Source organism: Molothrus aeneus, chromosome 13 (assembly GCF_037042795.1).
Source record: "Molothrus aeneus isolate 106 chromosome 13, BPBGC_Maene_1.0, whole genome shotgun sequence".
Taxonomy (NCBI): Eukaryota; Metazoa; Chordata; class Aves; order Passeriformes; family Icteridae; genus Molothrus; species Molothrus aeneus.
The window spans coordinates 13202915-13226654 of NC_089658.1; the positions used below are offsets into that span (position 1 = coordinate 13202915).

Here is a 23740-nt window from a genome sequence, read left to right on the forward strand (position 1 = left end):
TTGCTATTTCCTTTTTAATTACTCTCACCAATTCATTGGCAAGAGTAATCTTATTGCTCAGAGCTAGAGACACCTTCCCTTTCCATTGCTATACAGCCCCAGGGCCTGTAAAATGCACTTTTGGCAGTAAGGTGAAATAAAGAGTACTTCATTTATTTGCTGCATTTCATTTATGCCAGCACAAGAGCTTATGAGGCCACAGTCTAGCCTGAGTAGCTGGTATTGTCCAAGTTAAAAATAACCCCACTTTTCTCACTCAAAAGTGGTTTTTCACCCAAAACTTTTCAGGGTACTGCTTGGCCAGACAGCAGTGACAGAATTAGGGAGAGAATGGCCAGGGGTGGGGTGGGGTGACAGGCACCCCACAAGGTCAGGTAAGTGGCTGAATCAGAGCATCAGGGCTGGCAGCTGATGGTTTGCAGCAAGCAAGCACCATGACATACAAGATGTCTGCTGCAAAAACTGGGAGAGAAATTATTTGGAAACACGTGCTCTTTCTAAAGCTTTTATTTTTTAATAGAGAAAACCTTTCAGCCCCTTTTTAATTCATAATAAAGAGCAGGTTGAAAAGAAGGAGAGGGCAAATGAAGACAGTGAGGCTTGCTAACTTCCTTTAAAGTTGGAAGGTCACCTTTAAAAATGGATGAATGCAGCATTTGGAAGAAGCTCCAAGGCAGCAGGCCTGGGGTTCAGCACTAGAATAGGAGGCAGAACAAAGATGAAAAGAAGAATCCAGTTGGGATCTATGAATAGCTGCAGAGCTGCAGATCCCCGTGGTGGACTGGGGTGGAGGCGGTGTTTGAGGGAGCTTCTCTTTCCCTGCCTGCTCTGGGAAAGCTGCAGTGGTGCGTGGTGATGTGCTGGGAAAGTTAAATTTGGAGCTGGATAGCCAGCTGGACTGCACAGGGGCACATGGATGGGTGCTAGCACTGTGGGAGTGAGATTGGGATCTGGGATAAAATTAAAGCACTGCCTGCCCATTTGCATTCAGGGATGCTGGGTAGCTCTACAGCTGCCTTGCCTGGTTTGGCTGTGTCCCTGATGACTTTTCCCCTTTCCTGGGACTCTTCAGGGAGTGGGAAAAGGGTGATCACAGCGGGAATGCTGGTGATGGCTTCCTGCTTCCCAGTGCCAGCCCTTCCCACCTCTCCTTGACACAGCCTGGGAGCTGTCTGGTGGGTACAGGACATTAGGGGAGGGGTGGTGGCTGTATTGAGTGACCCTGGTGTTGGTCTCAGCTGTGTCTGCCCTGGGCAGAAGTTCCCTATGTCAGGGGAACAGTTCTGAGGATTCAGCTAAGTACTGAACACATTTCATATTTAAGCAATTGCCTGTCTTTCCCTCTGAGCCACGATGCAGGGGCATCAGACACATGCTATCTATTGCTTATTAAGTGGTTTAACAAGCCCAGCTAATTACAATGTACTCAAGGATTTTGTAGCTTACGAAGGCAGTCCCTGTTTGTTTGTGTCAGTGCTTTAATACATTAATTCACCAATTAAGCCTCGGGAGGTGTGTGTGCTCACACAGCTTTACATATGGGGAAGCACGTTGATGGTTTTCATGTCAGCTGGGGCTTCTCTGGCTCTTGCAGCTCCAGCTCTGAAGGGATGCTTGTGGTTTTACAGCCTTGTCACTGGAGGAACATGCATCCCCTACATAAAAACATTGTTCTCCCTGCCCAGAAATATGTTGTTTTACAAGACTCAGGCAGACATGGGCACTCTGTTATTAAGGTTTCCTTCTCTCAGACAGGCCTTGGAGATTTCTTGGTCTCTTTCCTTCTCAGTGCTGATAATACAGGCAATTTGTGCCTGAAAGTGTTGTCTTCTCTGCCTCAGTTAGTCCTGAGAGGTCAGCAGTGGGAGGTGCTGCCTGTGACACATGCATTTGTTTGCAAAGGGCCCAGCACATTCATTAAGCCACACGGTAACGAGCAATAATCAGTGCAGAAGGAGCCCAGCGTGAGCCAGTGCAGGGATGGGCTGGAGCAGGCAGAGAGGGTCAGAGGTAAAAACCTCCTCAGAGCACTCACAGCTCAATGAAAAGAAAGCAGTCATGGGGGGAGGAGAAGGAGAAATAACAGATTAAAGGAAATTGAGCAACTGTAATAAATACACTTGAAATTGAAGTGATTATATTCCCTGTGGAGCTGAAGTGCTGAGGAGGGTCTGCAGAAAGGGCAGCCACACAAAACCAGTGGCCTTTTGGAGAGCTGGCTTACAGGGAATGCAAAATGAGTGGAGGAAAGATGGCTGGGCTTTAATGCAGGTCTTTCAGACACAGTTGGGAAGGCTGCCCTAAACATTCAGTCTGGTAGAAATAAAGATAATAAAAGGCAGGATGATGGGACTGACATACACCAGGCTGGCTAAGCCAGAGACTGGAACCATAATGGAGCACTGCTGAAGTATCACAATGAAAGGAGAGGGGAGGAAGAAGTGTGCAGGAGAAAACAAAGGGGTAGAAAGCAGCAGCCATACAGATGCTGAGGGTGTATTTCTGGCAGGGAAGTCCTTTTGCACATAAACATCTCAGAGACAACAAAACTGGCCTCACATCAAGGAGGGGTTTGGGGTTTTGAGGAAAAGAGGGATCTGGTGCAGAGGATGTGGAGAAGAAAGTGTTTATCTTGAGAGTGATATATGGAGTACTTACACTGATGACAGAACAAAAGCCAGCCTGAATCAGTGATAAGAGGAGAGAAAGATTATTAAATATTTTTCATCTGCCAAAATTGCATCCAGCTTTATGGAGGATGAAGAGTTCATATCAGTGACCAGCTGTTCAAGGGCACGGGACCAGGTGAGCATCCTCTACAGATGGAGAGCACATCCTGAGGGTATGCACACAACTTGCCAAGCTCTTTGCTGACATTTTAATTTGCCTGTTTAAAATTGGGCAGATGGATGAGAGTTGGAAAGTGCTGGACATAATGGGGACAAGAGACAGACCAGTGAGTTTGGTGTTTGCACTGGGAAGTTCTTGGGAAACTTCTTAAACTTTAAAGGACGTTGTGGGAGAACACCTGGAAAGCGAAGCTTTGTGAAGGCCAAAGAAATGTGGCTTGAAGGGGTGGGAGGTCACACTCAGCTAATCCTGAGGAGCTCACTGCCACCATATCTGAGGGAAATTCAGTGGATAAAGTACATTGAGGCGTTCCACAAGTATGTGACAAGAACCAGGCATCTGAAATTAATGACTAGGGGTAGAAGCATTGACAAATGCATCGACAAAACAAAGAACCCGTGTAGAAATCTGCCCTAAGAGCAAGAGACAGAAAAGAGATGTTGCTAAAAGTGTTTCCAATTGGAAACAGGCAGAAAGTGATGTGTCCTGGAAGTCACTGTTAATCACCTGTGTTTTTCTTGATGTTTGCTAATGATCTGGAAGAAAATGCTGAAGGCAGGACCCAGAGTCCTCTCTGCTGTAACATCGTGGACTGAGGGATTTTTCACCAGCATGGACTGTGCTCAAGGTCCCAAACACAGCCAGAGCCTCCCCTGATTTGGGATGTGTTTGAGAGAGGAATCTCTAGAGAGAGAGATTTATGCAATTTATGCCACAGAGAAACAGCACTGTCCATTAAGAAAGGATAAATGAAGCAAACTGGGCAGAGTAGGAATTTTTTGTTTGTGGAACTCTTTCCAGAAATGCAGATGTGATTTTTAACAGCTCGGTAATTATTCATTCCTTCTTTATTTTTTTCTTCTCTCTCTACAAATCCAGTTTCTAGTTTGGAGACCTCAGATGACTTGATGTGAGCTCTGTTTGCAGGAGAATTGCAGCCTGGCTGTGTAAATGCAAGTCTGAGTGAAGTTTTGAACTCTGGGTGCTCATATGCACTCAGATATTGATCTGGGTATGTTTTCCTACTACCTGCTTAAAAAAATCTCTGCCCTGGGAAAAGGTTAAAAGACTTGATTTAAACTCTGATTGATAAAGAAAAGACTTCAAGGTGACCTTTTCCATACAGGCTGAATTTGGGGTCACTTTCCAAGCTCAGATTGCAATAAGAAAACAGGATTTGTAGGGAGATTGATGGATTGGATTAGTGGCCTCTCATTTTGCCATGTTACCCTCCCAATATCTGATACTGGCCCTTCAATTAAGGCAGTTCAGGAAAACAACCTATATAGTCTTGTTCAAGGTATTTTTGGATGAAATGAGACCTGTCCTAGGCTAGTGAGGAGAAACAGCTTAAGGTATTGAAGATCTTTCCACCATTATACCCCACTCAGTGCTCTGCAGCATCACCTACATACATTCATCTACGAATTGCTGTTGCCAGCTTTGGGAAGTTCTTTTTATGCCTCTGCATCCTCAAGTAATTGAAAAACAGTATTACTCTTTCCCACCTTCCCCAGAAATCTTGCTGATTTTGGGCCTTTCCACTAGCAGTATGTTCTTGCTGTAAAACTTCATAATACACATTTAAATTTAAGCTGTTAAGCCATATATGACATATATAAAAAGTATATGTGTGTGTGTGTGTATATATATATATATATATATAATATCTTGGTTTTGTAGCTGAAGATCCTCATAGGTTGCCTTCCCCATGTGCCTTGAATACCAATTTAAGAATCATCCAGTCTTCAAACAGAGTTCAGTTAAAGCTGAACGTGCACCTTTTCACCATCTGCAATTAATCATGTCTTCTGAGGCTACCAGCACTGCAGAATGTTTTCTTGAGTCTCACCAGGGCCTTTAAGAAGAATTAACTGGGTATATTTCCTCTGGTGCAGACACTGATGTTTGGCCACAGGAGAAAACTGTAGGATTCTTTTTTTTTTCCCCCTCTTGTACTCATTGAAATTTGTGCAGGATTTTGTGAAAATTCACCCCAACCATCTGGCTCGTAATCGTGTGAGACATTGCTGAAGGATGACAGACAGAAAAATGGACAAATATATATTGTTTTATCACCCTGTGTTCTCCCCGTGCTGGGAGTGTCAGAGACAATAACCCAGGATGGATTGTCCTTTATAACCACAATAAGGGATAGAGTGAAGCAATCAGGGAAGGATGCTCTAACAAGAGCATGTGGTTCCTTAACCAGTGCTGACCTCCTGGTGATGAGGGATTTTCAAAGCCTAACCCAAGGAGACCTGTTTCTGGTTCAGCTCTCACTGCTCAGAGAGGTTGGTTTGTGCTAAGGAGAGGAAGGTTGTGCTGGCTGGACAGTGCTTCTGCACAGCCATTGCCTGGGGAACAAGTTGGATCCCACCATGGAACAGCTTTGGAGTCAATGTACAGATGAGCTGCTGCCTTTAGGGATCCTCTTCTGCAGGATGGACTCAGGGTGCCGGTGGGCTCCTTTCTCCCCTCTTTTTTTTTTCCTACAGCAAGGGGAACCTTGGAGGAAAAGTGGATTTCTCTTGGTGTGCAGCCTCACAGAAGCACCAGCACAAAATTAGTTGCTACTTGTGAGTCAGGCGCAGGGCAAAGGAGCACAATCATGCACAGACCTGGAGGGTTAAATGAGGACCAGCTGCTCTCCCCATCAGATTAGTAATTCCTTTGTATGATCCTCCTCCTCTTTATCCCTCTCTGCATAATTTGCTACCTCTTAACAATAGCCTAAATCACCCAAACCACAGTAATTTTAGAGCCCAGCAGGCAGAGCTGTCTCACATTACTCCTCCTTCAAGGGTTTCCTTCTTCAGGAGGAGCTGCTGAGATGGAAAAAGGGATGTGCAGACAGAACAAGCCAGGGAAACCTCAGGCAGAAACAAAGACAGAGCAAGGTCCATTCGGGGTGGTAGGAAAACGTGGATCTGAGGGAACACCTCATCAAGGCACAGACATAAAAACAGCTCCTGTGTCGGTCCTGTGAGAAAGGGAGTTGGAGGAGGTGGGAAGCAAGGAGAGAGATGGAAATTGGGCAAACTAGAGAGAGACTTTCTAACAAAATCATAACTTGAGTCTGAGATCTGTCTCTCAACACCTCATGTTTTTGCTCCATATGGCCTCACTTCTGGAATTTTCTTGTTCCATGGGTTTGGCTGCATTAGCCACTCATTTAATGACCACCAAGCAAAGTTGTTGGTGGGAAAATGACTGGACATGGGGCAAAAAGTGATATTACTACCTGGAGTTTATAGACACACACACAAAAAAACCCAGATGATGCTACATTTCTTTCAAATTGTCCTTTTCCTTTTTTTCTTTGTGATGGTGGTGAGGACAGCAACAATCAGCAGCACTTCCAACCTGCCTGGAGCTCTAGCTGGAAAATGCAGAACACAAGGCTCTTTCACCAAATTTTCTGCTTTGAGACGGTCCAGGAATTCTGTCACAACAGATTTTTCTGAAAGTCTTTATGCAGTTCCACATCTGGAGGAAACTGCACTTTGTCTAAAAATACTTCTTCATTTTGCACCCAGCTTTGGGGTCAGCTCTTGTTCTGTACTTTATAATGGAGATCACAGTTTTAGTTTGAACCATTACCAAGCCATACTTCTTTCTTTAGTGCCACCCTTCTAATAGTCACATATTTTCCAGAACATATTCAATATATCTGGAATTTTTTTAGCAATTATGGTGTGGGCTAGATCCTTCAAACTGTGAATAAGGGCAGTGATGGAACAACACTGAAACAGCAGTATCAAAACTCCCTAAATCTTCAAAATTAGAAGGAAAATCTTAATGCTGTGACCTGAACCTGTGCTGCAATATCTGCATGGGTGTGCAAACAGGCACTGAGGTTGATGGCTGGGATGGGAATGACAGCAGCAAGATCTGGCTGCTGAGGCCAAAAAGGGCAGTGATTGACCAGGGGATGTCTGTGGGGCTCAGTACTGGCTGGGCTGAGCTCTGCTGGTACCTTTTGGAGAGAGCAGTGGTGGTGACTGGGACACTTTTGTGTCTGCTTGGGGTGAGGGGGAATGCAGTCTAATCAAGGCTGTTGCAGAGATACGTGAGATTTTCAGTGCTGCTCCCAAACCAAGGAGTGTGAAGAGCCAGTACAGGGACAATGGCTGGGACAAAGTCTCATGTGGCACCAGTTAAGCCAGCCCTGGGTGGCTTCTACCTGCTGGGACACTGTGGGGATGCAAAAGACAAAAGCCAAAGCTCAGGCTGAGTTCAATGTTAGCAAACTCCTCCCTTCAAAGGACCCAGGAACTCATTTCTGGCCCTGCAGCAGCTCAGCCATGGAGGGGCTGCTCCCTGGAGTCTGCTCCATCTCTGCTGGCTGGGGAAATGTGAGGCACTGGACTCTGCTCCATCTCTGCAGTGGAGCTCTGGCTGGGGAAACGTGAGGCTGCACGCTGCTGAGAGCAGATTCTGCCAGGCTCCTGGCCCTGCTGTAGCAGGCAGAGCCATTCAGTCAGCTCCCAGGCTGGGCAGTCAATAGCCCTGAGCCCCTGTGACTCGGGGGTGGAAGGTAAGGCTCTGTGTTCCTGCTGGCAGACGTTCCCCAAGCTGCCAGGCTGCTGCTGCGCCCCGGACACTTCCCACTTTCTTGTGATTATCCATCTCGGCAGTAGGATGCTGATAAGTGTCTGATTACTGTGTTGTGGAAGCCTTAAGCCTGAAATCTGACTATCACGTGGTGCCTCGAGGGGCAGCCAATCCCCCTCCAACCCTCCACCAGTAATCCTTCCTTTGCCCTGGAAAAATAGTAAAACAGAAAGACAAGTGGTATCTGTCTGCAGCAGCACTTTCCAATCAAGTGAAAACTAGCTGGAAAATCAAATCAGCTGGTAAGTTGCTGCAAAACACAACTCTATCTCCTTAAAATCTCCTGTTTTCAAGGGATGAGCTGAACAGCAATAGCTGCTGATGTAAAACAAGCCATTATGCCTCCTATCTCCTCTCCAAGCCCCCTCCCTGCAGACGTATGAGTCTGAAGGAGGCAGATGCTCTCTGAAGACTATTTTCCTCTGTTAAATAAATTCACTTTCAAATAATGTGTAATTAAATGTGTGGTATTGAATTAATGTTTTATTCTGAGTGCTTTGGCAGCAGGGGACCTAGGGGCCTGGCTGGTGGAAAGAAAACATGCTCACCAGAAAGACTCCCTTCTCCTCTCTCTTTCCCTTTTCCTCCCACCCTGCCAAGAATCCCAGCTCCTGTTTCCAAGAGCTGCTGGAGTGTATCAATGAGTTGGTGAGGACAATGCTTTGTGTAAGATCCCTTTTGTGATACGTTGTCATGGGGCTCTTGGGCATTCACCCAGTGCAAAGACCTCTGCAGCCCACTCCTTTCCCCCCTCTACCCATGTCTTGATATTCTTAGTCTTCGTCCTCAGAAGGTGCCAGCTGTCTGCTAACCTTGTATACAAAAGGCAGAGCCTGAGTGTCCCCTCAGGATGAGAAGCTGGTGCTGGGTGCCTAAGGAGACAGAAGCTGCTGAAGCTGGAAAGGAAATTTATCCTTCCAGCCTAGTGGCAGACAGAAATCAGGAAGGTCCAGATGATGTTGGGAATCACTGGATGGTTTTTAAGCCTTTACCTGGAATGTTAGTAAGGTTTTGGTCCCATCATCTGTGTTTGGTGTTCCCCTGGGAGCCAGCTGAGGAGTTGGTGCACGCAGAGACATTGGCAAGCACAGGGTGAACCTGTCCCCAGGCTTTGCAGGGGTGACAATAGCAAGGGGGACCAGAGGGACTGTCTTAACCTGAGAGGATCTTGAAATGTGTCTTTAGCACAAGCAGTTTAAGCAGAGACTGAGTTGGGGCACAACTGGGAGCCCATTTACAGCTGCCTGCTGCCTAACCCCAACCCTGGCAGCCACAGGGAGCCTTGGGAGCATTGGGTTTCTTCTGGTAAAGTCTTCAAGGTCTCCATACTAAAGGACATTTTAATCATTGACAACAGCTCAGGTGAAGAGATTTACCTTGTTGGATCAAGGGAAGGTCCTGTTGATATTAACTCTTGCTTGACTAATTCCAGATAGTCATAAATCTGCAGGAAGAGGAGGAGATGGATTCTGACTCAAAGGCAAGAACCCACTGCTGTGCAAGGCATGGATGTGCTGAAGGGTTCTTTCATTTGCTGCTGTGGTCATTGTCAGGCTGGGGATGATGTTCAGGATCCTTCCTCTTGCTTTTTCTCCTTTTGTTTAGATCTCCCCAGGATAACTTGGTTCTGCAGTTGGTTCTGCAGGACTGTGCACTGTTGTGCTTCCTGGTTGAGACTGCTCAGCATCCATGAGACACTTTGTATTGCTCTCTTCATAAAATAATTGCTAAGTGGTTTGTACTCAGATTTATGGGACTGAAATGGATGAGAAGGGCTTGAAGTTGTGTGTTTTTTCTAATAGGAATGTCAGGTGGTTTAAGGTCAGAGAGAAGTTTTTGCTTAAAAAATGAGCGTGGAATAGTGCCGAGTGCATTCTAACTTTATTATTTTTCAGATTTTTTTTTTTTCCATGAAGTAAATGAGAATTTTCTTTGGTTTGGGTTTAAACTTTGCAGGTATGTCACACCAGGTAATGTCACCTGCTTCCAGGTGGTTGTCAGGGTGTTTTGCTGAGGGAGCCTGGTGGGCTCTGGAGTTGCTTCTGATGAGTTGTTGGTTTAAGGGGTGCTTGTGCTTTGCCTTTCTATCAGTTCTTTTACACACACACCACACACACACACACAAAAACTCCCTTTCCATTTCCCTTCAGCTCCAAGAGCACTGTACATGAGCACTGTTGTTGGTGGTGGTCTCTGTGTGTGGCTGCTTTTGGAGCTGGTGCTGCAGCTCAGAGGGTGCTAATCCAGTCACTGGATTAGCTGCAAATCACACCCCTCTGTGCTGCTTGAGGGCTGTTCTGCAGCATCTCTCCCTCAAATCAGGGCTGGCTGGACTCAGCTGGAAACTGAAAGGCAGCACTTTGGGCCAGGGCTTCCTCTCCATCTGCTATTGCAGCAGCAAAAGCCAGAGGAGCTGGTGATGTCCTGATTGTCAGAGGTATGCTTGGAAATGGTGGATGTCAGGTATTTCCAAAGCTCCAGAGATCTGGCATGCAGAGGTTGCTCCTCTCCAGTTTCCCTGAGCTCAATTGCACTGAACTTTAGCTCCTGGTGTAGATTGGTATAACTGGATCATTCTTTTAGCCAAGATTGTCCAGCTAAATGCGTCAAGGCCTGTTATTTTTTACCAAGGTCCATTTAGCAGCATGTAGTGCATTAGCTCTGGGTCTGCTGGGTCAGCTGAGCAATAAAGCCTCCTTCCCACCTGGGAGCTGCACTCATGCCTTGTGCTGCTCCCAAGGAATGAAGGGGATGGTGAGAAAATGAAAAGAACTGCAGAAACATAAAATAGCTCTCTCTTAAAGTCTTTATGAAGGAGTACGATCGTTAACTGAGCTGAAGGCTGTGGTTGCTCTACCAAGGTCCCAGAGATTGAGATATGCTTTACATAAATCTCTATGATTTGTGTCAGAACTGCTTGGTGCTTATAATCATGACTTTTTTGAGTCCAAGTCCTTGAAGGGTGCCTTACAGAGGAGCTTGGCAAAGACCCAGTGTCTGGGCACCGTGCCGAGTTGTTGGAACGTGTACCTGGGCCCTTTCCCAGAGGTGGCTCATGTCAGAGCTGGGACAGAAGCCACCAGAAGTGAAGGGCTACCTACTTGGAGTCCAGGCAGAGATAAGAAACAGCCTGTTTATGTCTCCATTTTTTAAAATGATGTGGGACTGATTCTCCCTTTGTTTACATGTACTTCACAGCAGTCCATGATTGAAATCAATATCCTCCATTGACTTTGATGGATTTGCACCAGTTGAGGAGGGAGACTCAGGCTCTGTGCAGCCTGCCTATGTGTTATCCTCTCTCCCTGCGAGACAAATCTGTGAGAGAATGCCTTGCCAGCCCTCCAGTGGCAGGGCTTTTTAATCTGGTCCTGCCCAATGCGCTCGCTCTACCCTGGTCAGGGTACATTGGATAACTCATTGAGTTTGGTTCCCATCCAGGCTGTGATTGACTGCCCGACATGAAGGGCCCTCTGCTTGGTACTTACATGTGGTGGTGACAAGATTTCCAGTGTAAATTTTAAGCTTTGTTTATTTGATTTTAATTGTGGTGGAGCAGCGGAGCTGTGCAGCATTTATTCACAAGAGTTATTCCAGCAGTGTCGAGGAAGAAATGAATGAATCACATTGACTAAGTGAGAACTTTGCTACCTTTTTGTGGACAACTTATGTAGAAAGAAAAGAGAAAATTCTTTGGCATAAATTAGTTGTTACAGCAAATGACTCAGCCACTGCTGAAAAATGTCATTGTTGTTATCATTTATAAAGTGCTGTTGATGCAAATGAGGCATTAGCAGCTTATGAAAATCAAGACCATATCTACAAAGAGCCCAGGATCAGACCCAAATCAGGATACCCTAGAAACAGATCTAAAATAAGTCAGGTTTAAAACAGGGCTTGAGCAGCAAGAGGGGCAAAAAATAGAGAAGAAGAAACAGAGAGAAGAAATGCCATGAAGTGAAAAAGCAAAAGGAGGGAGGAGCTGGTGATGGAGAGGTGCAGGAAAGAACCTACCTTTAGGGAAAACAGAGTCACATATTGGGGGAGGTGAAAAATTTATAGAAAATTGATATTGGTCTTTTCTAGGCAAGAAGAGGAATCTTCCAATAAAGAGGGCAGCAAAAGTAAAAGTGGAAATGTCTATAATTTTGGTCTATTCCACCAGCAAGCTACAGGTTGCTTGTGAATTAATAGTCCAGGGTCAGGAAACCCACTAGAAATACAAGAAGACAGACTGCTAACTATTTGGGAGTTTGAAAGATGATGTGAGGAATTAATTAACAATTGAAACTGACCTGGTGTAAATGATCCAGCATTAGTAGTTTTGCAGTTTGCTCTAACTTAACTACTGGCACTGCTCAGGCACTGCTCATGGTTTACTCTGGAGATTGATTTGTCCATTTTCCTCCCACTGTAGTCATCTGTGACCAAACACAATCATGTGCATTCAAGATTATTAGTAAACCATGGTTTCAAAGATGCTGGTTGTGATGGGAATTTGAAATGCAGAATTTGCAGTGTCACTGAACCCATCTCTTCTTCATCTGATGCCCAGGACTGATTTAGAAATGAGACAGTAATTGGAAAATTAGATTCATGAAATGTACTCATACAGCTTCCCAATATCTGCTCATGTGATTGAAAAGTGGTGGTTATTCAAAACAAGGTGTTTCCATTGCACACAGTCTATTGCCAGCTCAATATGCTCTACCTGGAATTTGGAGGTTGAGTCAGGGTCTTTTTGTCTTGACCTTGCCTTAAGATAGAGAGACTCTGCAATATGAGAGTAAAAGATGGGAGAAGAATCATCGAATCAGTGATGGAAGTAGAAAAGTTCTGATTTTTCCAGGCTCTGTCGCAAGGACCAGTGCAGAAGTGACCCATTGGGACATGGCAGACTGATGTTTGAGGAAAGCAGAATTAATCTTGTTCCCTCTTCTTCTTCCCCAGTATCCCATGGCTGTGTTGGGTTCACAAGTTTAGCAAACCAGAAGGTGTTTGTCTCGAGGAGAGGAACAGACATGACTAAGGACACGTGGGAGCAAGTGATGGGGAGGAAGAAGTTTCTGGTTTCAGACAGTCACTTTTCTAACTAAATTCACTTTAAGCACAGATCAAATCATCTGTCCTGCAAAAGGTTCAGAGGTGGTTAGGTAAAGATCCCTTTGCAGATCCAAAGCTGCCATCCTTCTGCCTTGGCTTTTCCAGAGAAAGGAAAACCTTCTGCATGTGTAAAAGTGGGTCCCAGACTTACATTTGTTAATGCTCTAACCTACCCCCATGCTGCCATCATTGAGCTAAAGCCATGGGCCATTTCCAACTAGCTGCAGGTCAGGTGCTTTCTGATGTGGTTAATGGGCTACTCAGAACAAAATTGAAGGCAAAAGTTTGAAACACCTTCTCGGTGTGTTAAATCTTGATGGACAAGAAGGAAGGTGGGGAATCTGCCCAAATTTTCTTCTGTGTCATGAAAAAATATACTGGACTATAAAAGGACTGGAAGGTGTTTCATTGTAAAGTGGAACTACTTCAGTGTCAGGCACTCACATCCTTCCTGTAGGTACAGCATGGCTTTGAATGAGTTCACATCATGCTGTCAATTCTGCTTATTTTCCTGTCAGGTCTTGCTTTGGCTTCTGCATAGGATCTTCTTATGAATTGTCTTGTTGTCTTGTTTTTATAAGTAAATAGTACACGGGGAGGAAAAAAATAAAAAGAGTGGTTCTTCGGGAGAGGCAGTTTGCATACACCTTGTCTACAGGGCTGACTGCAACACAGCCGAGACAGATTAGCACAGCACTGCCTGCCTAAAACAAATAAACACCAGCTGTTTATCAGACAGGGCCTGGCTTCCTCCAGGAGCAGGTAAACAGATTTATGCAGATGAACCTCTGAGGTGCCCTTGCAGCACAGCATCTTTCATGGCCATTTGGCCTTCCTCGTGAGTTACAGCCAGGGTGGGTGAGCACAGTGGTGCAAGGTGAGCACAATAACGCTGCTGGGCACGGGGGTTTGTCACTGCCTTGTGGTTAAACCTGTCTTTTATAGTGGGTTAGAATTAATCATAGTGCTGATCTCGCCGTGAAGGGAAGAATTTGATCTAAACTTCACTACTTTAGGCCTCTAGCATGTGGAAAAGCAATTTATTATAACTCACTTATTATTCCATTTGTGCCTAAAATACCGTGAAGCAAAATTTATGTCTATTTGAGGTTGAGAGAAATTGCCATCAGGAAATGTACTTTTCTGATTCTACATTAAGATTGTCCAGTTGCTGTCAAACTACTTAACTTCATGACCCTTTTATTTTTATTGCCACCCAAGTTAACTTTCAATCCAACAGTGCAACACAAGTCCACCACTGCAAAAGAATTGTTTCTCCCTCAATTTAACTCTGTCTGCCGTAATACCACATTTAATTCTTCATATGAATTTTCCCTGAAACTTCTCAGGTGACTCTTAACAACTAGCTGTAAAATCTGGTCTCAGAGAGAGATGGGATATTATTTTAATAATATAGATATAATTACACAGTTTGGATGCCAGCTCTCAGAAATGTCTGATAATTTATTAAGATGTTATTGGGAGGAAACATTGGGAGCTGAAAGTTTTGGACAATACCCTGGAGAGTTTAGAAAGAGAGGTTTGCCTCAGTTCTCATGGTGTTACTCATCAGAAGTATAAAAATTCTTAAATAGTATTGCTGTTTTTTCTGAGACTGTTTCCTATTTAACTTCATCTCACACCAAATGGGACAATCCTATTGTAATTGCTACATTTCTGAGTTTTTAAAAATATCCTTGAGCTCCTCTTAGTACAAGATCATTCCTCACAGCTTTCTTGATTGCTGCTATTTGGGAGACCAAGAATGCAAATATGTGGTTTGACAACACAGTAAGACCAAGGTAATGTAGTGGTGAGTGCTATAGAAATGCTTGCCAAGCCAAAGAGGATAAACCCCTTTTCCTCTATTAAGTAAATTGGTGCCATTTGAGCTCTTCTTATATTAGGAATTTCCTCACCCAAGTTCATTGCTTTACATTTCAACACATTATATCTCAGATTTCTCCAGGTAATCCTTAAACACTCAGCTAAACCAGGTGGAGAAGGCAAAGTCCACGTGTGATTTGTTCTCCCTGGCTGCCACTGCAGGTTTAAAACCAAAGTCATTTTGGATGTGCCTACCAACATGGGCCTTAATGTTACTAATATTATTAATATCGGTAAGAAACAGTTTTCAGCCTATTGAACAATTAAGAAAGGTCAATGGGAATTCCCAGAGAGGTGTCTTTCATTACAAGGCCCATTGCTTGTGCAGTCTTGCAGCATCCATCTTCCCAAGCAAGCCAAGGGCCCAGGGATGGCAGCTCCATAAACCTGCCTCTGAGCTCCTAATTAAAAAGCTTAATTGCATGAAAGCCATTAGGATCCTTGTGTTCCATTAGCTTTTTGATGCATTAAGTGGTACCTCTGTGATCCCTCAGGTTGATACAGGTGCTTGCTCAGGTGCCTGGGTGGCAGGAGCTGGTGGCAGATTGTGATGTGTCCCTGCAGCCAGTCTGAAACCCAGAGTTAGTCACTTCCACCTCCTTCATCTGCAGAGAAACCTACCTAATCTAAGGGACATATACCTGTACAGCTCCTGTGGCATAAGGAAGAGATGGAAAAGGATCAAAAGTGGTCAGGTTTGTGAGCAAATAGATTCAGGGTTATGAACAACCCACAGGAGTGAAAAGAGGGCACTGTCCCATGTAATGAGGAGACCTCTCATACATCAGCTTTTGCTAACTGGGCACTGGAGAGGAGTGCACAACTCTCCACTGGCCTTCAAAACCATCAGGCTGAGGCTGTGAGTGGTCTGTGCTGCCACAATTCTCATGGTGATGGAAAGCTCCACTGAAGGACAGTTCATAGAGATGAAGTTTTGGCTGCTGTCCCTTCAGAAAATGCTGTAGTGGCTGTGTATCTCTAACTTCTTCTACAGTTCATTCCAAGCATTAAAAAAACTCTTTTTTTTATTGCTGAGGAATTCTAGGGGTGCTCTGATGCCACAAAGGTGCTTGGAGGTTTGCTGTGCCTTAGTGCTGTCCTCAGAAGAGAGCAAGTTCTCCCAGCAACCCGTGGCATTTGATGATGGCACAGAGTCAGTGGATATCCCACAGTCACTAACCGGCCCCTGTAGGTGCCTGGTATCTGGGCAGATTTAATCCTCAGGAATGACCTGTTAGCTGAGCAAACCACTTTTCATTGGCCTCTGTACCTCTGGTAAATTAAAGCTACTGCTCTTGTGATTCTTCCTGAATCCTTGGTTGCTATTCTCTGTCAGTCCTCGCTGTCCTAAATGTCAGTGGAAAGGATCATTGAAATGAATGGGTTCAGCTCATCTGTTGTGCCAGTGATGGTATCCTGGGATTACCTTCTTTCTGAGGGAGCACTCATGTAGGGGAAGGCTGCAGGGTCAGGGTCCTGCCATGGGGCATTTCCAGCACTTCCAGCCAGCTCCTGCTAATGCCCTAAGGAATGTTGGGGTCACTGCTCCTCCTCCTCCCAGGAATGCTTTGACTTATCAAGCTTCAGCCTCAAAAATCTGTCATGTTTGAGTTTAAACTAATCCCAGTTGAAATACAAAATGCAACAGGGCCTTCTAATCTCACCTGGCCTTTCATTGGAAGGACGTGACCTTTGCTACACCTCACAGGAGATAGATTATTTCCAGGATCATTCCAAAGAGATTCAAGTCTTTGTAGCAGAATTTACCCCTCAGTACAAGCTTGCCATGAGCTTGTCATGAGAACTGATAAACCTCAAGTACTTTCCTCACAGATGTTTTGCATGAGACTAACTCCATCACAGAGATGGCTGCCTTCTGTGGGTGGGTAAAAAGATCCCCGTAGATATTTTTGCGAAACAATTTCAGTTCCCTTGCAGCTTGCAAGAAAATTGAATTAGTTGTTTTCCATTCGCTGAATTAACCCTGATTCATTCTTCCCCTCAACCCTCTCCCTCTTCCTCCCCTCCCTCCAACAGATGTCCAGCATATTAAGAGGAGAGACATCGTTTTGAAGAGGGAGCTGGGAGAAGGTGCCTTTGGGAAGGTGTTCTTGGCCGAGTGTTACAACCTCAGCCCCACCAACGACAAAATGCTGGTGGCAGTGAAGGTAAATGCTAAGGGCAAGAGAGAAGGGCAGGGGCTGGCCAGTGAAGGGAGCCTGGATGAGCCTGTGTGGGAAAGGGAAGCAGGGGAGGGCTGAGGGCCAGGGGTGGAGATTTATCTGATGCCGGAGATTGTGGTAAATCCAATTAGTCACACAAAGTTTCAGTGTTTCACTTCAAGGTTGTCTGTTCTCAGCAGTGCCAAAGCCGCCCTTCCTGCTGACACGGCCAGGAGACAGACAGGGAGGAGAGGCTGGGCTGGGAGCTGTGAGCTCCTGTGCAGCTGCAGCAGCGCACTGTGGATCCAACTCCCTCCAGCAGGCACTGCGGCCCTGCTCCTTCTGGATTTTATCTTTTTGTGTAACACGCAGAAGCTAAAACATAAAAAAGCCTCAGCAGAAATGAGCAATGAAAGCTAAGCATGATGAGCCAATTTTCTGGGATCAATTTGCTGCAAGATGGGCAAAGCAACTCGGCTTGGCTCCACTCTGATTAGCCACAGGTTGCTCCTGTTTTGAGTATTTTAAGCCAACACGAGTTCAGCTTGGCTTGTGCTGTGCTGCTTGCATCCTTGTGATATTCCTGGTGGGAGCTGTGCCCCATCAGTGTGGCTCAGGGCAGAGGAGAACACTCAGTGCAGAACTGTGCTCTCCTCTCAAGTGGCACCAGTTGGCAGAGCCACACTTTAATCCCTTGGATTTAACCAATGCTTCCTAGCTCCTTGGAACAAGGTCTGCATTTGAACCGATGCTCTGCAGGGAGGAAGGATCCAGCACTGTCTCCAAAGTGCTGGAGGCATCCAGTTACTTGTGACTAGTTCTAATCACTGGCAGCTCAAGCCTTTATTTTTTAGCTCAGATGTCCCCTTTTACTCCAGCAGTGAAGTGCAAGATTGCACCTTTCACCTCTGAGAGTGGTTAAAGCCGAGGACATGCAGACACCCACGTGATTAATTGTTTGATTACAGGGTTGGTACCTGCCTGTCAGTGCCAGCCATCCCCCAGCAAGCCTGGCTCCCGAGTCTCTTCAGAGTTTCATTTGCATGTAGGCAGGAACAGCATCCGAACTTGTTTCTGTTAATTGCTACTATGAGCTTACATCTCCAGAGTGCCTTTCATCCTGCAAGATCATACAGCTCCAGCTCTGGAGCAGGGCCCTGCAATCTGGCTTCTTGCCAGCTCTGGGAGTGGCAGGGAAAAAAATCCCTCTAATTTGGGCCACGTTAGAAGTCTGAGGGGAAGAAAAGGAAAAAAAAAAAAAAAAGAAAAAAGGCAGGAATAAAGGCTTTACATATTAAGTTGAGATTTGGCTGCAATTCCTGAAGATCTCATGCCCCCAGCTGAGGCTGAGAGCTACCTCCCCAGTCACTGCAGCTCAGGGCAGCAGCAGGACTCTCTGGTTAGGGGCAGCTGAGTCCACAGCCCAGAGCCTGCCTCTGCCCTGCTCCCAGGGACTCTCTCCCAGGGCCAAAGGAAGGAGCTGTGTTACTCTCTCGCTTAAATGGACTCAGATTTTTAGCAGATCTAAAGGTTGCAGCCCTGCAGATAAACTGAGTTTTGATGTGAAGGCATGGACAAGCTTCCTGTTTTATTCAGCTTGCTTCTAAAAGCATCCTAAGAAATGCACAAACACTATATCCAGCAGAGTGTTAAGGTGACAAAGTCAAGTACTAGAAATGATGGAGGGGCTGTGTTCAGGGCTTGTCCTCTGAACACCTTATTTTTCATTTTTCTGTGGCTGCTCCATTGTGGGGACCACTCCTGTGCTGGAACTCCCCTAGATGTGAGTGTACCCATTTTCACAGCCTCCCAGCAGGTTACTGGGGTTGTATCATCCCCCTTTTCAGAGGGCAGAAGAATGAAAACTGAAGAGATCTGCTTTAGGTGAAGGATGGACTTACCAACCTCTCTCTCTCCAGCCCCATGGACAGCAGATACCTGACTGAGAGTGAGCCCTGCTGCGGCAATAAACACATGGTGCTTGTGGAAGCCTGGCCCTGAGGCTGCATAAGAGGGGATTTTCCAAGTAATATTAGAACAACTGGCACTTCATGATGACAGCTGCAACCTGCAAATGCTCAGGGACCTGCCAGAATTTATGGAGGAATTGTGTGATGGAGACACACACAAAAAAAAATAATCTACCCTGAACCTTCCTGAGAGAGGCATTCCACTGATTTTACTGAGACATCCCTTCTCTTTCTTTGGTTCTGGTCTTCTTTCCCTGTTCTATCCCTTCCAGCTCCCTCCTTTCCAAATGCTTGGCTTTGCAACCTTAGCAATGAGGAGGGGGTTAAGCATTTTTTTTTGGTGTGTGAGATCAACAAACTTACTTACAATCTTAACACCTTATAAAAATGATTATGTGTGAAGGAGATGAAACCTATACTCACTGCATCTTGAAATATTATGTGCAACCACAGGAAAAAGGGGGGAAAAAGAGTCATGGGGGAAGGGACTATTTTCCTGCAGAAAAATAGGGTGGCATCAACATTATGAAGATATTAAATGACTAAAAGTAATTGGGTGCCTGAGATAAGGATGGATGCTTTGCCATCTGCACCATGTAACTAACATTCATCTAAATATCTCTAGTCAAGCTATCCCAAAGGGCAAAGAATTAAAATAGATTTATGCCATGTGAATAGCACTTTGGGGGCAGAATCAGATGAGGCAGTGTCCTAAGGCTTGGGGAAAAGCCTCACAGCAGGTGTGCACCAAGGGGAAAAGCACTTTCTCTGCAGGAATCTCTAGAGGCAGCAGCACCATGGGCCAGCCCAGGTGCAGTAACAGAGTGCTGGGCTCCTCTCTCCATGCACAGCTTTCTGATATTTAGCACCCCTTTCTGCACAGAAATTGCAGCCTGCAGCTGCTCAGGCCACCTCTGCTGTCTGTATGAGGAGATTCAAGGCATGGGGAAAGGGGGAAGCTCTATTTGTGTGTAGGTAAAGGGAGAGCTGCCCAGTGCCCCCACCACTGAAGGGCAACTGGTGCACATCAGACTAACACAGGGTAAGTGGAACAAGTTTCTTTGAGTCCTTTTCAGGATTTGAGTCCTTTTCAGCTCCTGTGAGGTTGCACAGTTAAAGCCAGAATTGGTCCTAAACAGTCCTGGCGTGTGGAGGATGCAGAGAATAAGAGGCACAACCAGCAACTCAAAACCAGGCTCTTCATTTTCTTAAATTTTTGCAAAGATTGTGCTGATTCTTGTGGCCATTTCATCTTGTCAAATGGTCTGGACTTAAACTTTTTTATCAAGTCCCCTCCCTTGATACCCTGAGATGACAACAAGCTGCTTCCAGACTAACTCTCCAATGCAGCTGCACAAAAATGCACAGACAAGCCAGAACCCAGCCCTGGAGAATCCTCCCTTGTCATCATCTACAGCCACAGCAGCATCTTCATGACAACTCTGCAATGTAGGGCTGGCCCACACCACCTAAATCCTGCAAGCTGCCTTGCAATGGTAAAACGGCATTCTCAAATTGTGGGAGATGAGATATTCTCAATAAGGATACTGATTTCAGCATCAGTCTGCCAGGGGAGTTGTTATAAACAGCAGGGAATAAAAACATGATTTTAAAAATTATGAGAAAAGACTTGACAGTGTCCTTCTTCAGAGGCAGTTTGAAAAATCCACACAATAACTGCACAGCCAGGCAAATCCATCTTCTGAATAAAGGCAGTGTAGTCAGCTATTTCAAAATAAAAGACAGATAGCAAGGACTGGCTGGCTCAGGAATTTAATAATAATGAGATATGAAGCCATTCACCCCTAGGTCACCAGTATAAATTCTGCCCAAGCTGGGAATAATTGGAAGCTATTACCCTCTGAGGTATGTTTGCTGCTGCCTAGGAAATGAGTTGGGGAGCCCAGTGGGACAGTAGCTACAGGAATGCCACACAAACATGGTGCCACCAGCACAACTGGGTGGTTCCTCTCCCCTCCTTTCCTCATCAGCTCCTGGCAGATGCTGTGACCCCGTTGTTTTGGGTTTTCCCCCACCTGAGCCCACTCTGTGTGTGTGCATCTCTCGGGAGTTTAGTTGTTAATTGCAGTCCCGAGATATGTGAAAAGTCTCTGTTTCGGCCCGCACGTCCGAAGAACGAGTCAGAGCTCTTCAGTTTTTGGTCTTGAAGTTGTTTATTAAATTTTATCTTTAAAATTTTCCTCCTGCCCAGCCGAGGTCTGCTCTGCAGGGCAGCCAGAGGCACTCTGACCGTCCTCGGGACAGTGTTGTCTTTTTATACTACAAACTACTTATAACATATTTACGATTACTTTCCAATACCTATCACCTATGTTAGACAGTGCACTTCTGTTCTAACCAATCCCAAAGTGCCAGCATCACAGCAGAACATGGAGGTAGAGAAGAAGAAGGACTGGACACGCCCAAGTTCCTCCATCTTGTCCCCAAAACCCCCATACTAAAACTCCCAAAATCTATCTTTTCACCCAGTGATAATTTTACTATTACATTATTTAAACTTCTGTGACTTTCATGTCCTCATGCAAAGCCGGTAATTTGCTCCAGGGGTCATAATCAAATCCCCAGGTGCTCTGGGCTGCGTGCCAGGGTCTCTGAGCCCCCCGGCAGGGTCCCCAGCAGCTCTGGACACCCAGAGGGATGTGCTGAGTTCCGACACTCATCCTTCATTGCAGGCTCTGAAGGACCCCACGCTGGCAGCCCGCAAGGATTTCCAGCGGGAGGCAGAGCTGCTCACCAACCTGCAGCACGAGCACATCGTCAAGTTCTACGGCGTCTGCGGCGACGGCGACCCGCTCATCATGGTCTTCGAGTACATGAAGCACGGGGACCTCAACAAATTCCTCAGGTCTGTGTCAATGAGGGCAGGGGAGATGCTGTGGGGACGCCCCACAGCCTCGGGGAAACCTGTTGTAGCTCAGTGGTGCACCAGTGGTGCCGTTATTCAGTGGGGGATGGTTGTTCCAAGCGCAGCTTGGAGGAGGTGATGGTTCTCACCAGATTTAGGGCTTTGGTAGCCCTATTCCAACATTTTCTCTTAGGCAATATCAGGAGATGTGGAAATCAGGGTTTTCTTCTCCCACCTCGGCAAGTTTGAAGCTGCAGGGAGTATGGCTGTGATCCTTCTCTGCCCTGTGGGGATGGAAGGACATGAAGCCAACAGCTCCAAGTCCTGCACATCAGGCAAATCCATGTCCCACTGAAGCAGGAAAGCCACTTGCCATCACTCCCTCAGCCACTGGTCTCCTGCTTCAACAGCACAAGAACCAAAATATTCAAAACATTCCTTTGAGAAATTTGTTGGTGTCCTTGATCTGATCTGCATCCCGAGCATTTACTGGTCACTGGTTCTCATTCCTGCATGTGCAGTAATTACCTTCTCTGTCTCTAGAGAGATGCAAATCACCAGAGCTCCCAGTGCCCCCCATCATCGTTCAACCATTCCACCAGCCTGAGGCAGATCACTTGTGTGCTCTGCATCCAGCAGCAGCAAGGGCCAGGGAGCAGCTGTGGGAGGATGCTTATGGTGCTCTTCTGCCACAAAACAGAAATTCCACTCTGAAACCTGTGTGCAAGTGGAGTGGTACTTACCTCTTGAAATAATTAGTAGCTTTATTTCCCAATATTTAGAAAATTGGACCCTTGATATTTTCCTGTTTTGACTGCTAAGTGTGGATATGATTGCAGGGGGAACAAGAATCTTGTGCATGGCAGGTCTAACTCTGGGGTTGGGATACACTCACTGAGAAAAATATTTCTGCCAACACAGTTTCTGACCAGGAAGCACAAGCTTTTCCCTGAGGTTTTCACCTCTAAGCAATCACCCACACCAGAAGAATATAAGTTAGGATCCTAGAGATTTCTTCTTTCCTCTGCCAAGTAGTGCCAACCTGTCTCCAGCTTTGGGGCATTTGCAGGGCAGTGGGTGAGCTGGGAACCTCCCTGCATTGATTTTCATCCTCATTTTGGTATAGCTGTGGGTAGATTGAATAGGATTTTATGGCTCAGTCTCTGTCTCAAGCTCTGGATAGATCCAAGATGTCTTTTGTCAAGGTAGGATGAGTGAAGGCTGTTGGCTTTACAGAGCTCCTCAGACCCTCATTCAAGGGGAAGCAGCCTTGCTTACCTGGGACCTTCTTTTGTCATACTTGGAGGCCTCAGCGACCTCCCAGCAGCAGCAGATTGAGCTCTGCCACCAGCATGAAACCAGGAGCTGGGCTGAGAGGGTGTTTTAGCCCAGATTGGTGATGCAGTGTTAAGGACAATGCCTCAGCCTTGTGACTGAAGGCAGGCAGTCTGAAAAGAGGCTGAGAGATGTTGCTCTTCAAGTGCTTCACAAAGGAAAACTCTAAATTGACCTATCCTTTTTCCTGGCAGAGCCACCAACCTTATTTGCTTAGAGGAGTCAGATATTACAGCTAAGGAACAACCTCTCTCACTGCTCTAGTTAACCTCCCAAAGAGTACAGAGCAAAACAGGCTCTCTCAGTGTCTCAGAAAGGTGTCATGTGCCCACTGCCTGATGGAATTGCTTCACTCAGCAGTGTGTTCCTAAGGCTGAAATCATGCTGGAGCCATGAACCTCTCACTCCCATGTCCCAACTCTTTCTTGGGACATGTCTGAGAAACACTCATGCCTGATGAAATTCATCTCCAGTCTCATTGGAAAAGAAAGCTTGTTGTATTATCTTTGGCCTTTATGAAGGAAAAGAAACTTTTCAAGGTGTGTGGTCCCTGGGCCTGCAGCTTCTCATCTTCCAGCTGTGTTTAGCTGCCAGCTTCTCCTTCCTGTGCAGCCTTGGAAAAAGCAGCTCTGTGCTCCTTTGCCTGCATGCTTGAATGTGGCAGGCAGTGAAAAAGCCCTTTGTGTCCCAAAGGAAGATGGCTTTGGGGACAAGGGAGCTTAGACCCTGCAAAGAGACACTCAAAATGCCTAAGGAAATGTCATATGAAAAGAGATTTGGGCTTTTTCAGGTAAGGTGTCTGCTGGTGGGGAATGGGGGCTGCAAGGGCATCAGGAAGGGTTGATGATGCAGAGCTGCTTGGGATCCCTCAGCAAGCAGCAGTTTTTATTGTGGAATAATTCCCCCAGCCCACAGCAGGAGACAGTGACTCCCACACACTGAAGGCCAGG

At 46.0% G+C, this 23740-nt stretch overlaps 1 protein-coding gene across 2 annotated transcripts in view; it reads left to right on the plus strand.

Annotated features, from left to right (window-relative positions):
• Positions 1-23740, plus strand: part of NTRK3 (neurotrophic receptor tyrosine kinase 3) — a 203869-nt gene that overhangs the window by 147361 nt on the left and 32768 nt on the right. For both annotated transcript variants that reach the window (XM_066558506.1, XM_066558507.1), the window contains exons 13-14: positions 16495-16625; positions 21283-21455. In XM_066558506.1, the coding sequence (XP_066414603.1) occupies positions 16495-16625; positions 21283-21455 (304 nt within the window). The remainder of the gene's footprint in view (positions 1-16494; positions 16626-21282; positions 21456-23740) is intronic.